We start from the raw sequence: 13,398 nt of genomic DNA on the forward strand, positions 1-13,398 counted from the left end.
GAATAGAAAACACATTTCACTTAAGCAAAACAAAATGGTTTGCCAAGCAGCACAAGTATTTACAGTATAGTTCTAGTAAGTATGTTTGCAACTGCTGAAAGACAGGAAAAGGCAAGTTATGTGATTAAGCTTAAAAAAAATATGAATGCGTCTTCTTCTTCTTGAAAGGCAAATGGTTGAGTTACTGTTTGCCACTATTGACTGTGCTATATGCAGTTTGTCTGGCAGTTTGTCTAGCCACTGATCCATAAGGAACAACGGGCCTCACACAGAGAGGAAGGGCTTTCCCCAAGGGCCCAGTCTGTCTGTTCGCATACCCAACACACACAAACACATCTCACACACAAGCCAAAAAGCACAGCAGTGAACACTGACCCATGTGAGAGGCTGGGCTTCATGGAACTCATGGGGGGCTGCATGGGCACTTTTCCCGGAGGCTCGTTCTGCCTGTTCTTCTGGTGACGGAGGAGGAGGAGGCGTCCAAGCTCCTCACACCACGAGGAGAGGAGGGCTGGAAAGAGAGCAGAGTACATAAGTACTGTTGGAGACCTGTTAGAAATAACTACAGAGGTACCACCCTACTATTGCAAGCACTTAAGAACAAAAAAAGCAAAAAACTTCTGAGCAAAAGTTCATGTTAAAAATCCAAAAAGCAATGGCCTGACTGGAAAAAAGTGCACAAAAATAAATATGCATTGTACCCTATGGAACAACTGTGGAGCTATATTCTGTGCAAGGTACCTGCAAAATGGAACAAGCAAACAGTATGTAACAGTGCAACAACATTAAACACAAAGACATCCTATCATTCATGAGATGTGAAAAACAATGTTTGCTCAAGAGTGATATGTTTACAGGTTGTTATGATTTATTTATTTACTAAATAAATTATTTAATTCAAAATTAGGGCGGTTTATTTTCTGGCACTTGTAGTTAGTGAATAAGCATATTTCATGTGAGGAAAAACAGGAGTGTTTGGGGGAAATGCACTAAACAGCTTATATTCATACCTCACACAAGTGCACACTGGGGCCATTGATTTATATCAACTGTGCTTATATTTACACTAATACTCACATAACCACACCTAAATGTCATTACATAAATAGCCATGTGCGACCCACATGCACAGGCTCTGCTATTTAAAATATTTTTATCCTGTTACTTTTTGTTCAGTTTAATTTAGATTGAAAAGTCTTCCCGTGGACAGAAATTTCTAAATCATGATTGTGTTTGTTCTAAGAAACGTTGGAACATTTTAAGAACCCAAAGCCTGTACCTTTAAGCTGCAATGTAAAGGATCAGCCTAAATCCTGCATGCCACTGTAGCTCATGGCCACTAGGGTTCACTCTGGGCCTGCAAATGAATTCCAGTCCTTCCCATCTCCCCACCTACCTACCACTTGGTTAGGTAGCTACCACAGAGTGCGTTTGATCGAATCATATGCTTTTCATCTGCAGTGCATGTGTTTGTACTGTGCCAACTACAAAAGACTCACTTTTCCCTTTTCTCTCCCTCTCACTTCCTCTGCCTCCTTCTAGCCTCTCTCTGTGGCTGTCTGAGGAGAAAGGGAATGTGGATTCAATCAAAGAGCAGGGCAGCCACCTCCTCTTATGATTCACAGCACTTCTAGGCTGAGTAAGGAGCGGGAGGGGTGGGTGGGTGAATCAGAGTGCTTGGTGATTTCAGCTGCGGTTCGCGCAAAAAAGCCACGTCAATATGACAGCAGACAGTGCGCGCTGTCCTCGCAGGCAGATGCACCCTGCTGCCACATGCAAGGGTGGGCTGCCACATATTACACACACACACACACACACACACACACACACACACACACACACACACGCACACATACAGATGCAGACGCACAAGAGAGAAACAACCGAGATTAAAAATAAAGAAAATACAGAAGGCTGAATGAATCAGCGAGAGAGGAGACATCAGTCTAATGGGGCTGACAGGAAGGAAGAACAAACAAAAGCTTTTGACTCCCATCACAAACATGGCAACCCAGACATCTGACCACACATGGCTGCTTGCAAACCGTACAAGCTTACCAGCACACTCAGACAAGGAAAGAAACAGCACGAGCTTATAATAACACACACACACACACACACACACACACAGGCGTAAAATAAATAGGACACAAGATGTCCTCTGAGTGTGGCGAATTTTCCGAGGACAAAACTGAGTTTCTGCTTCGACACACAAACACACACCTTCTCCTCTCAGAGCACTGCACCCCAAAAGGCACCTCCTATCCTTTCATTTGAACACTGAGCACACCAGCCTCACTCTGTGTAAAGATGAGGGCTGGAATACAAAAGACATGTACAGATGGTGCCAGCAGTCTCCTTGCTTCTCCCTCTCCTCTCCCTCCCACTCCTTTAAAAGCAGCACGGGGCTCAGGCACAGAGGCAGCTGGGTTTTTCCTCTTTCCCACCCGCTCACGCTCCCTCTCTTTTTCTCTCCTCCTCCTCCCCCTCCTCTTCTTGGCAAGGCAGGTGCCAGGAGACAGGCTGTGCTGTTCCTCCAGAGAATTTATCTGACTTTACCACGGCTGTGCTTTAGTTGACGGAAAAGGCCGCTCAGGTGCACTTTCTGCTAAAAGCATCACGCTCAAAGGTAAAGGCACAGATTCCCGAGTTACTTTTAATTTGATAAAAACCGGATCCAAGTGTGGCTAATAGGTTTACGGGTTTCACATCTATGTTAGTACGTCCTGCAGTGTTTTTAACAGCACCCTCCCTCTCCTCAGACCCCCTTCTGATGGAGAGAGTTTTCAATTCAAGGGCCTGGCGACCAGCCAGCATGTTACAGCTCAATTAGGTCCCATTATTCTCTTCCAACAAGGGGTAACTTGCACTTCTTCTATGTTGATAAACATGTCTCCACAATTTATCCCATAGCTGTGCCACTGTGGGGCCGTCTGGGTAAGCAGACAGCATCCCTGTTTCACGCCGAGGCCGACATCAACAGCCGCAGGACATAAACAACAACCGTGTGGAACATAGCAGAAAGATGACAAAACATCGGCTATCTGAGAGAAACAGGAGAAAGAAAAAAAAAAAAAAGAGAGAGAAGGAATCACAAGTGTTGCCACTTAAAGAATTATTCTACCCCATCATTAGATAAAGGGCTTATCTCTGCACAAAATTACCACCTCCACTAAGCACCAACCGGTTTAAAGGAGAAGCCCTGTCATTGACTCAGAGGATAAACTTCAGGTTTCAGATGACGGGAGGAGGAACAGCCAACTCGTTTCTCTTCAGTCGCTCCCTCCTACTCTTCCTACACCCAAACACGGCTCAGGACAGTGCAGATGAGGAACACAAAAGGATTACTGTTTCTCGTCTCCACTCCTCCCACAGACGGCCCTTCAATAGACTCATCTGTCTCCCTCTCTGAGAAGAGCCAAATCTGGAGATAATTGTCTCAGGTGTTGCACTTCCAAATCTCAAAGACCATTCTGGAGTGAATCAAACTGGCATTTTGTGCTAGAGAGCATCCTTCTGCCATGTTTACATTGGTCTCCCTGGCGGCAACGAGTCTCTGCCTTCCATAAGGAGAGAAGGTTATCCTGTTTGCCTCGTAGATGGTCCCAGGGGCCCTGCTGAGTCTGAGCCGTATTGATATTCTGGTGCTCAGCTGCCCAGCCTGATGGTCAACCATGGCGAAGGGTGGTAAACGCATCTGCTGGGACTAGATGGGTGGTTCAGTGATTGGGTCTGTAGCTTCCAGCTTCACTTGCTGTCATAAAGCCCCAGGGAGACATGACAAATGACATGGACTTCATCCCTGACAGTTGTTCAATGCTCTATCCAATGATAGCCTAATGCTCCCCCAACCTTCCATCCATGGCCCATGCAGACACGAGGCAGAGAGATAAACTGTGCTGATTAAACACTCTGATTTGGGCTCTGCCGTGCTCTCCCGAAAACAAAGAGCTTTTAATAAAAGGTCAGTTAACCCAGATTGCAACATTAATATTTTTGTCATTTGACTGCAAATTGAGATGTTCATCTTTCAAGATATCTGTATGGAGGTTGATAGAATTTATTTTGTGCTGCTAAAAAATTCTTAAAATTTTGCTCATTTCTAAGAGTTTCATGTATCAGTTTGCTGTAGGCAACAAGGCAGCTTTATAGGCATGTGTTAAAAACTGACAGTGACTACCATATACTGTTATGTAGGCCAAGTGGCTGCACTGTAGTACCTTAACATGTGACTATCAGTGCTAGAGAGATCTCAATTAAAATTTCTATTCTAAAGTTGTGTGTAAAGTTATTTGCTTTTGGAACATTAGCTTATTTTTAAGGTCTACTTTCTTTCTGCACTAACAAGGTAATTAAACAAAATATTCTAACACAGTTAAACCAATAAAGGTCGGTTATTTAGTAAGTTAGCTTGCTGCTAACCAAGCTAGCCAGCATTACCTTCTAATCTCAGTTTAGTAAACCGTATTGATTTTACACAGTACATTTCTAGCCATATTTACCACGTGCAGTGCTTTTACACCACAAGGCATTTTTCCCCATTCACACACACATGTATACAGCACATGTCTGTGAAGGTTCTCAGTCATCCAGGTCATCGTAGTCAAAGGAGCTTGCAAAGAAAAGCGTCTGGACTTCTTTAAGTTACTTGAAGACGTTTCACCTCTCATCCGAGAGGCTTCTTCAGTTCTAGCACATTATTCTATTCAGCACATTATTCTATTCAGCACATTATTCTATGCATCAGAAGCAATTTGGAGTCCAGCATCTTACTCAAGGACACACTGACATGCAGACTGGAGGATTCAGACATTGAAACATCATCTTTCCACTTGCACAGCTGCCCCATTGTAGCCACCACAGTGGTGATGCCCATGCCTAACATACCATGGACTCATCTATAAATACAACACAGACCAATCAATTTACAAAATTTGGAAATAAACTCGGCAGATGTTCCTGTGTCAATATCATTCATCCAGTAAAATCATCCCCAACGCAAAGCTTCTGCCCGCCAGACAGTACCAACTTACCAACTGTCACTCATATTACAAAGTAAGTCAAAGTATGCAAAAACAAATACCGTGATGAAAAATAATATTAAATTAATAAGAACAAAATACATATTTTTTTGCAGTTGCTACTGGATGGCAAAAACTTCCATGCAGACTTCATGTATGCTACAGACATTAACACTGTATGTCATTACACAGCGTGCTCCGTATATGAGTGCTTTTAAGACAGCAGAAATGTTAAAAAAAACAAAACAAAATTGAGCACCATAATGATTAAGGGCCATGTGCTACAAGGGAGAATATAACCTTAAACACATGAATAGCTGCTATTACAAAGGTCACCCCTACACTTGCTGCTGCCTCAAGAATAGTTTCCTCTACTCTTCATTTTCTACCTCCCTCCTTTTCCTTCCATTATTGGCAGGGCGCTGCAAGGGAGGCAGCAGGTAACGCAGATGCCAAGAGTTTCTATGATCCTCATCCGCACCCGTTCTCTGCCTCCCCCTCCCTCTGCTCTGTATGTAATAGACACCTGCTCCCTTGTCAACCCTGGAGTCCCACCTGGCATTGTCCCACATGGTTTGGTCACTAACTTCCCCACAAACGCACAGCACATATCCTGTCATCACGTCAGAGTCACATTATCGACAGTACTTCCTCGCTTATTCCCTTACTAGCCATAAGAGTGAAGTCCAATTTTTGCAGTAAACCTGTCGTAGAGAATCACGACCCCTAAATGGCTTGTTTGAAGACGTTTAGCCAGAAGGGCTGAAAGGAGAACAAAGACCATGAGCAAACTAACAAGAGCAGCTCTAGTGGGCTGCACTCTTTGGTTTCTGAGAGCGCTCTATTCACATTCGATTCCGCCCACCCTCCCTCCTCTGCCCAGAAAGGATTGAAAGGACACAAGCCTCCTGCAGGCCAAAGTCAATTAAAAGAAGACAGAGTCTAGGGAGCCCCGGTATCCCTGGTTACTGAAAGCACCTAAGAAGCCATGCAAAACAACCACGTTTAGTTTTAGCCAAAGAATCCCTCACTTATGTGCCTCATGTAGGTTTCCCAGAACTATAAAATTCTGGGATTTTCTTCAACATATGTATGGAAAACTAAATGAATAAGTAGTTGCTATGGCGTCGCTTATGAAGGCCCAGTCACCGCTGAGCTCTCCTGCGTAAACTGCTGCATCGTAAATCATCTCCCGCTCTGCCTGACATGCACACAGTAACCAAAGAGCCACGGATGCCAACCTGGCAGGCATCAGGTCTCTCTTTGTCTTCACACAGATGCCACGAATTATTCATTGATGCCAATTTGATAATGAAATGGAAGCGACATGTTCGTCATGCAGGCTTTTTCACCAGCAAGGCGAGTGCATAACAGGTTACGGACCTGTCACCCCACGACAGGCCAGAAGATTGCTACTTGTTCATCCATGTCTGGATAATTAGGTAGAAGCTCACAGGTGAAACACCTTAAACACATGGTGCACATTTCACTCCCTTAAACTGTTGACATTAGAGGCAAACTCGAAATGGGGGCTGTCAAACTAGTTTGAGATTTTAAATTTGGGTGGCTATGCAACATATTTGAGGGTTTTCATAAACCCGAAGAGGTGGGGATGATGTATAAAGTAGGCACATGTTGGTATCATGGCTGCTACACGGCATCAAAGTTAAGGGACGATTTCACATGACCGCTATGCATCTTTCATTGAAAGATGAAAGTTAGTGTTAGCAATGCAAGATCAGCTTTGATGTGGATTGAAAGTATTAGTGCTAACAGTTATAAAACAGCATGTCTGTGTAGGCCAGACAACTGCCTCCTGTCTGTACCTCATCTTTTTTTTTTTTTTCTTACATTATTCCCTCTGACACTCTCCCTCTCGGTAATATTGGAGTCTTGTCAATGAGTACTTAGGCCCGCTGCCTCACGGGGAGCCAGACTTGCTGGCTAGGTTTTATGGCCCATTTCAGAGCTGCCCTGGCTTAAACACAGCCTCCTGCTGGCCACATGGCCACAATGTCGTGCCATGTCCATCCGGCGAAGTGAAGAGGGGGGGGGGAAAGACGCTTGGACTCCCGCCAAAAAGGTTTTACTGAGGCCACAAGCATATGTGGCCATGTGGAGGCAGGAAGACAAGGAGGTTGCTGTTTTAACATCCTGTGTTCCTTAATGTCCCACCAATGGTGCTGTAGTACATTTAAAAAAAAAAAAAAAATGTTTATAATAAAATATCCAGCTAACCACTTTGACATGCAAATGTATCTATCTATATAGAAAATGCAGGAAATTTAAAACATGTATCTTCAAAATAATAGCAGTGCTCTCAGATTTCAGATAAGGATTTTCAGATAGGATTATGATTTAGGACTAACTGGATGCCAACTGGAACAAGATACAATATATGCCACAATCTCCAGATGATTAATGCAGATCTCATCAGTGGGACTGTCATTTCTTGGTCATGGTAACACAGAAACCAACCCTTGCCTAAGCAGGGCAGTGTTTTAAAAGATAATCTCCTTCGGCACATGCAACAAATCTCTTCCATTTAAAACAGGGCACGCCATTCAGTGTCTCTTTTAAGCACAAAGGTGGGAATCTAGCATTGCACCCCCTGCTGAGGATTAGTACTCTATGCATTAAAGCCAAACATCTCCCCAGCTTCAGTGTTTAGGCTGTTAAAATATACATTAAGCTGATTGACAGCAAAATTCCTTCCAAACCTACATCTTTATGCCTTAATGTGGGAGTTAAGGTCTGGCAACTGTGTCTCAAAGTGCCTGAGGTCAAGTTTCATAGCTTTTTTGAAAAACTGTTCTTAAGATCTGTCACAACTAAAAATGTGGACATTTTCTTTAAAAATCAATCTTGTGCTATAAAAAAACAAAAACCCAACATTTTATTAAAGTCACACTTGCATTGCATGGCTGCTTAGCCAGAAACAAATACTCAGGACTAGATTATCACAGTTATAATGCTGTAATTTTATTCTATTGTATTGTGCTGTGTGAATAAGTTAACTAAACTGAAGAACGCATTCACTGACCAAAAATGGCCAATATACCAACAGAGTGTTGATCTAACTGTAGAGTTCTCCAACCAGATTATCAGTTGAGCAGACCTGCAGAGAAGCAGCTTACAGGGGCCAGACTGTTTCCCCAAGCAACAGGCTGCTATTAACAAAGGCCCAGCCTTAAGCCCTTGTCTACAATGATACTAATTAGCAATGGAGCAGATGTGCCTGGAGTTTTGCCCACCTCAGGGTGCTGGGCATGGCCGGCAGTGTCACGACTGCATTCGCTGGTGGCTGATTCACCTGTGACCTTTACACAGTAGGCCTGGGGTCAAAGCTTCTTTATAAATACAGTAGAAGCTGACACTAGTGGAACCTGGGTCTGGTCTTGGCACCCCTCTAGGCTCATTAGAGACGTCCATATGTGCAACAGATCAGGATTTGAATAAAAAGCCCCCTCATGATAAACATTCAAGCCAAACGGAAACAATGAAACTCAAACCTGATCCAAGCTGACATTATTCTGACACCGGGTGCTTCTTGGTCTTTGATTTTTTTTGATATTTTTTAAAATATTATACAGTGCTGTCTTGAGCCACCCCTTATTTCTTTATATTTTGCTAGGAAAATGCAAAATGGGTCCTGTGATTTACTGACACATTTACATATACATGGAAATAGAGTACACAGGGCAATTCTAACAAGCTTGTAAGTCAATACTTGGTATGGCCACCTTTATTCTTTAACACAGCCTCTTATGCAAGCTTCCTTATAATTTCTCTGGGAAGTCTTCTGACAGCTTCTGGCGTTCTGACAGTGGGCTGTCAGAGCTCTTAATGTTAATTAAGAGTGTGAGCAGACTTCTCCCATACAATCATTCTGTCGCTGCTATTGATTGGCTATGTTGCTGCTATTGCTACTGATTGTGTCCTGTCCAATATCTTGGCAGATGTGCAATTGCCATCCCTATCTTTAATGACCATGGCCCTTCCACCCTTATTTATTATATTACATTATGATGCCCTTATATACACCCCCACAATGTTTCCTGTAACTTATACATTGTGTATATAGTGGAGGTTTTTTTTGCACCTGTGTGGTCTTGATATCTAATTTCGCTGTGCAGGCAACTGTACAATGACAATAAAAAAGTTCAAGTTTTCCAGGCTTTCTGAAGGATAATCCTGTAGTGCTTCTATGGATGTGGACTCTTTTGTTGCATTCTCTGAGAACATGATCGCGGGTTTAATACATTAATAGTGTGTGTGGGATCATTGTGATGCTGAAAAATGAAGCCAGACACTTTCTATATGATCGATAGATAGATCGATTGATCGATCGATATATATAGAAAATCTGATGCTACTTTTCTGCATCAGTTTTGACAAGAGCTCCAAAACCACTGACTGAAATGCAGCCCCAAGCATCTACCATGCTTTACATATGGCTCTAGGCACTCACTTTTTACCTCTCCTTAGACCTCAGTACATATTGAGGAAAATTTGAACCAAAAATTTCAAATCTGCATTTATTATTACATAAAACCTGTTGCCACTGATTTTCAGTCCAGTTCTTATGTAATTTGGCCTCCTTTCCTTAAGAATGACCTCTTGGTAGCTACCCTTCCACAAAGACTATTTCTGTTGAGATTTTGGTGAACTGTAGATGGATCAACTAAAGTGCCAGATGCATCTCTCATGTTCTGTGTCTGGTCTTTGCTGGATTTTTCCCTATTTCTTAAGGACATGACTTTCAGATACTGTTCACCTGCTGTAGATTTGTAGTCGTGCCACTTCGTCCTTTGCCCTTCATTTATCCAGTTTCCTCAAACTTTTTAAGGACGCACTGCACACCATGTCAAGTTTTTGGGTAATAGGTCTTTAGGAATCAGCTTGTTGATGCCAAAATACTTCTTTATATCTATCAAACAGTTTTCTTTACATTCAACTAAAGAAATGGCAACAAATTACGTGTTCTGTGACAGGCTGATAGTAAGAAAGTGCTTAAAATACAGTTCAAAACTGTTTTTTTTTTTTAGTTGACTGTTATTTTTAGACACAAGCGTTGAGTTAGGTGTTTTTTTCATGTTTGAACAGTTAGGCCAGTGGTGTGTTTTACCAAAGAAAAAACATTCCTTTGAAAATAGTCAGGTACAGGGATTGGACTGAAAAGGAATGACAGAACAATAAAAAGTCCAAATGAAAAATCAAAAGACCTTCAGAAAGCCTGAAAAACTACTTTAAAAAACCTTTTAAAATCCCTTACAAGAAAGTCTGACTCCTTGGAAACAAAATATAAAGAAATGATAGGTGGTAGTTCAAGACCAGTATTGTACAATTTACTGATAGTGTGGAATTTTAAACTAGATTCCTGCAACAATTTTATCATCTTTTCTCATCTATCCTATTCTATACAGTCCATTTATTTCACAAAGTGTATTTTGTATTACTATTTTCACATGTCCTCTACTCATATCCATTTTACTATTATCTATATATAAAACGTCAGTATGCTTGTTTCTGATCGATATAGTTTCATTGAAGTAGTCTGAGGTACGCGCAGCTTACCCAAGTCTTACTAACTTGTTTACAAAAGTGGGTATGGAGAGGTATAATGACTTCAGGAACAGCTGATTATGGTTTGGACAAAAAGCCGAGAACATAAACATGAACTGTGACACAAGCAAGATGGCAATACATGTGCGACATGCTTCATACTGTAAAACTCAGACAGACAACACAACAGCAGCTACAACATGAGTATGTTTGCTTGGACTGAGCCAATGGGTTTCTGTGCACCACTTTAATATACGGCAAGTACCTGAGTCAGACTGACATCTCCTGCAGCAGCTGGTTTCTGTAGGGTTCAAATTTTACAATTTACTTCACAAAATATTCATTATATGACACACATTTGATTGTGAATTGCTCCCCTTTTCAAACAAAAACACACGTCAGTGACCAGATGGTAAAATATATCTTGTACGCCACTGACTACCTGAGAATCAGCTATGACTGAAAATACTACTGTAAGGAAAATTATGGACATTTCTTACTGTTACGTCATGTCATTCCCACCTGAATAAGACATTTCCCTAATTTCTTCAGTACATGAAGATGAAGTGCTTTCCACCTTCGCACAACTCCCTAAAAAGGACCAAATGTATGATTACTCGGGGGAACTAATCAAAAATTATGATAAAATTAGCTGCTGCAGTCTGCTCTCAGTTGGTCCTGTTTGTTCTGTCAGATAAAGAACAGCAAGTAGGCGGAGGCCCTCGTGTCCCGCTTTGACATGAGGAGGAGAATCCACCCACAGTAACACCTGGCAACTACATGCAAATTTAAAACTAAGATTATCTGTATTTTCAGGTGCGGATCACACTACGAAATAAGCTTTGGTTTTATAAAACAGTACAAAAAAAAAAAAAAGTCTAATTATTTTCATAAGAGACCCAGTGTTTTCCTTCAGCAGCACTTATAATATCACAAACTGTATAAACCACTACAAAACTTGAGACTCTTTTCCTCATTCCGTCTTCAGTCACAGTTTAAAATCTGTTATTTGGAAGATTTAATATCAAACGTGATCAAAGTCCCATTTGAGGTTTCACAATATAACGAGAAGTGTAAACACACTACAGCCTATAATTACCTACAGTGCATTTTCTCTGATTAAAGTAAAGCAAAAAAGGGGCCTGCACTTTCCACGAGTATACAAATGGCATCAGCAATCGGCATGCTCCAGCGTGCTGTTATTTTGATTTGGAACTCGAAAAACTTCAAAGAAAAAAGTCAATGCAATTTCACAACTTGGTGTGAACTCCCCCCCCCCCCCAACATGTTCAATACAGAGAACAAGAGATTCATTGAAGGCGACAAAGCAACAGTTATGAACAGTTGGAAGTGTGGATGCCTAGTTTTTGTCTTACCATGTTGGTAATTGTCCCAAAGACACATTTTTAGCAAAGAATTACTTGAATAATTGCCCAAATGCTGTACTGACTGACTGACTTTGCTGTACTGCTAAACAAAAACCCTCTCAGTGGAGAGAAAGCCAACAATAAACAACCGAAATTCGGAGACCGAAGCGTTCGATTGGGGTCAGTGGGAGAAAATAATTACACCTGACTCTTAATCGTAACAAAAACTTCATTTTGCAGTTTATGCTAAATACACGGCGTTGGGTTCGACAGGTGACGCAGAACAAAATATAGTACAGGACACCACTTAATCACCAAATTAATAGATATGTAATTTGATATTAGATTGTATTATTTTATTAATTTAAATCACAACAGCTGTCTCATGCTTTATATTGTAAGTTATGATCCTACAATAATAACACCAAGAACCCTTCAGTGCCTGATACTGGATAATGGGAAATCTGCGATACCCACAATAGTGCTTTTACTGGTATCTCACTTGAGTCGCTGCAGTCAGATTTTCAAACTGAAACCTGTTGCTCCCGTTTAAACTCTTGGACCGTGACCGAACAGTGAACTGAACCCAGTGAATTCCTTCATGTGCCTCAGCAGTGAGCCTGGCTGGTTGCACTGTGTGGCACTGAGGGGAGTGGGTGTGATAAACTGCCAAGAGTCTCGTGGAAAAACGCTGCCTCAAGTAGGTCAGAGCAACTCAGAGAGAGATAATCAAGGCCATTTTGACCCCCTCTGTGTGAGCTGTAAGTGGGTCAAATGCAGCAGTCAGCTGTTGCAACTCTATCACGCGGGGCGCTGCGAGGCACTCGTCATACTGTCAAAGCCCATTCCGTTAGTTTAAGACATGGCAGGGTGCCTGCTTGCACCCACCAATGCAGGAGTCAGCCTTCTATCTGCCCCCCTAGGGGTGAAATAATGTGAAGTTCCTGTGAGTAGCAGCAGCAGCAGCAACAGTGGCAGCAGATCCACCTTCCCTCTTGTCACTGAGTACACCCTCTACAAACACAGCAGTCTTTATCTGTTGTCTCCTCCTTTTGACAGCTCACAGCTTTGCAGCCCGGTCCTCCTCGCTGTGGCAAAGACTCTTCCTCAGTCCCCTCTCCATGTCTAAAATGCCACCCACATTTCTACCAGACTAACTCCAGCAATGTCCCTGCTTATTTCTCACTCTTCACTGAACAGAAAAAAAGGGAACTCATGTGTCTAGAAACACTTCTGAGCACAAATCTGCAACAGCAGAACAAAGGCAGCCTAATCTTTGCACTACTGAGGGGCTATTTTAAAGCTCTTGCTCTGTGTTTCTCTCCATCCCTCCCACCTTTCTCTCTTCTCTATAACATTCTTCCTCTCTCCGAACCCCTCTCCTCCCCTTCCCTCCTTCATTTCCCCCCTTGTTTCCCTCGGTGTCTGAGGGCAGCAGCTTCTGT

At 42.3% G+C, this 13,398-nt stretch overlaps 1 protein-coding gene across 3 annotated transcripts in view; it reads right to left on the minus strand.

The window, feature by feature from the left end:
- The window catches only part of LOC102780220 (zinc finger MIZ domain-containing protein 1-like), a 110,316-nt gene that overhangs the window by 8,945 nt on the left and 87,973 nt on the right, over positions 1 to 13,398 (minus strand). For all 3 annotated transcript variants that reach the window (XM_087844707.1, XM_087844708.1, XM_087844709.1), the window contains one exon: positions 376 to 511. In XM_087844707.1, the coding sequence (XP_087700833.1) occupies positions 376 to 511 (136 nt within the window). The remainder of the gene's footprint in view (positions 1 to 375; positions 512 to 13,398) is intronic.

Source organism: Neolamprologus brichardi, chromosome 8 (genome assembly GCF_056152115.1).
Source record: "Neolamprologus brichardi isolate AB-2024 chromosome 8, ASM5615211v1, whole genome shotgun sequence".
NCBI lineage: Eukaryota > Metazoa > Chordata > Actinopteri > Cichliformes > Cichlidae > Neolamprologus > Neolamprologus brichardi.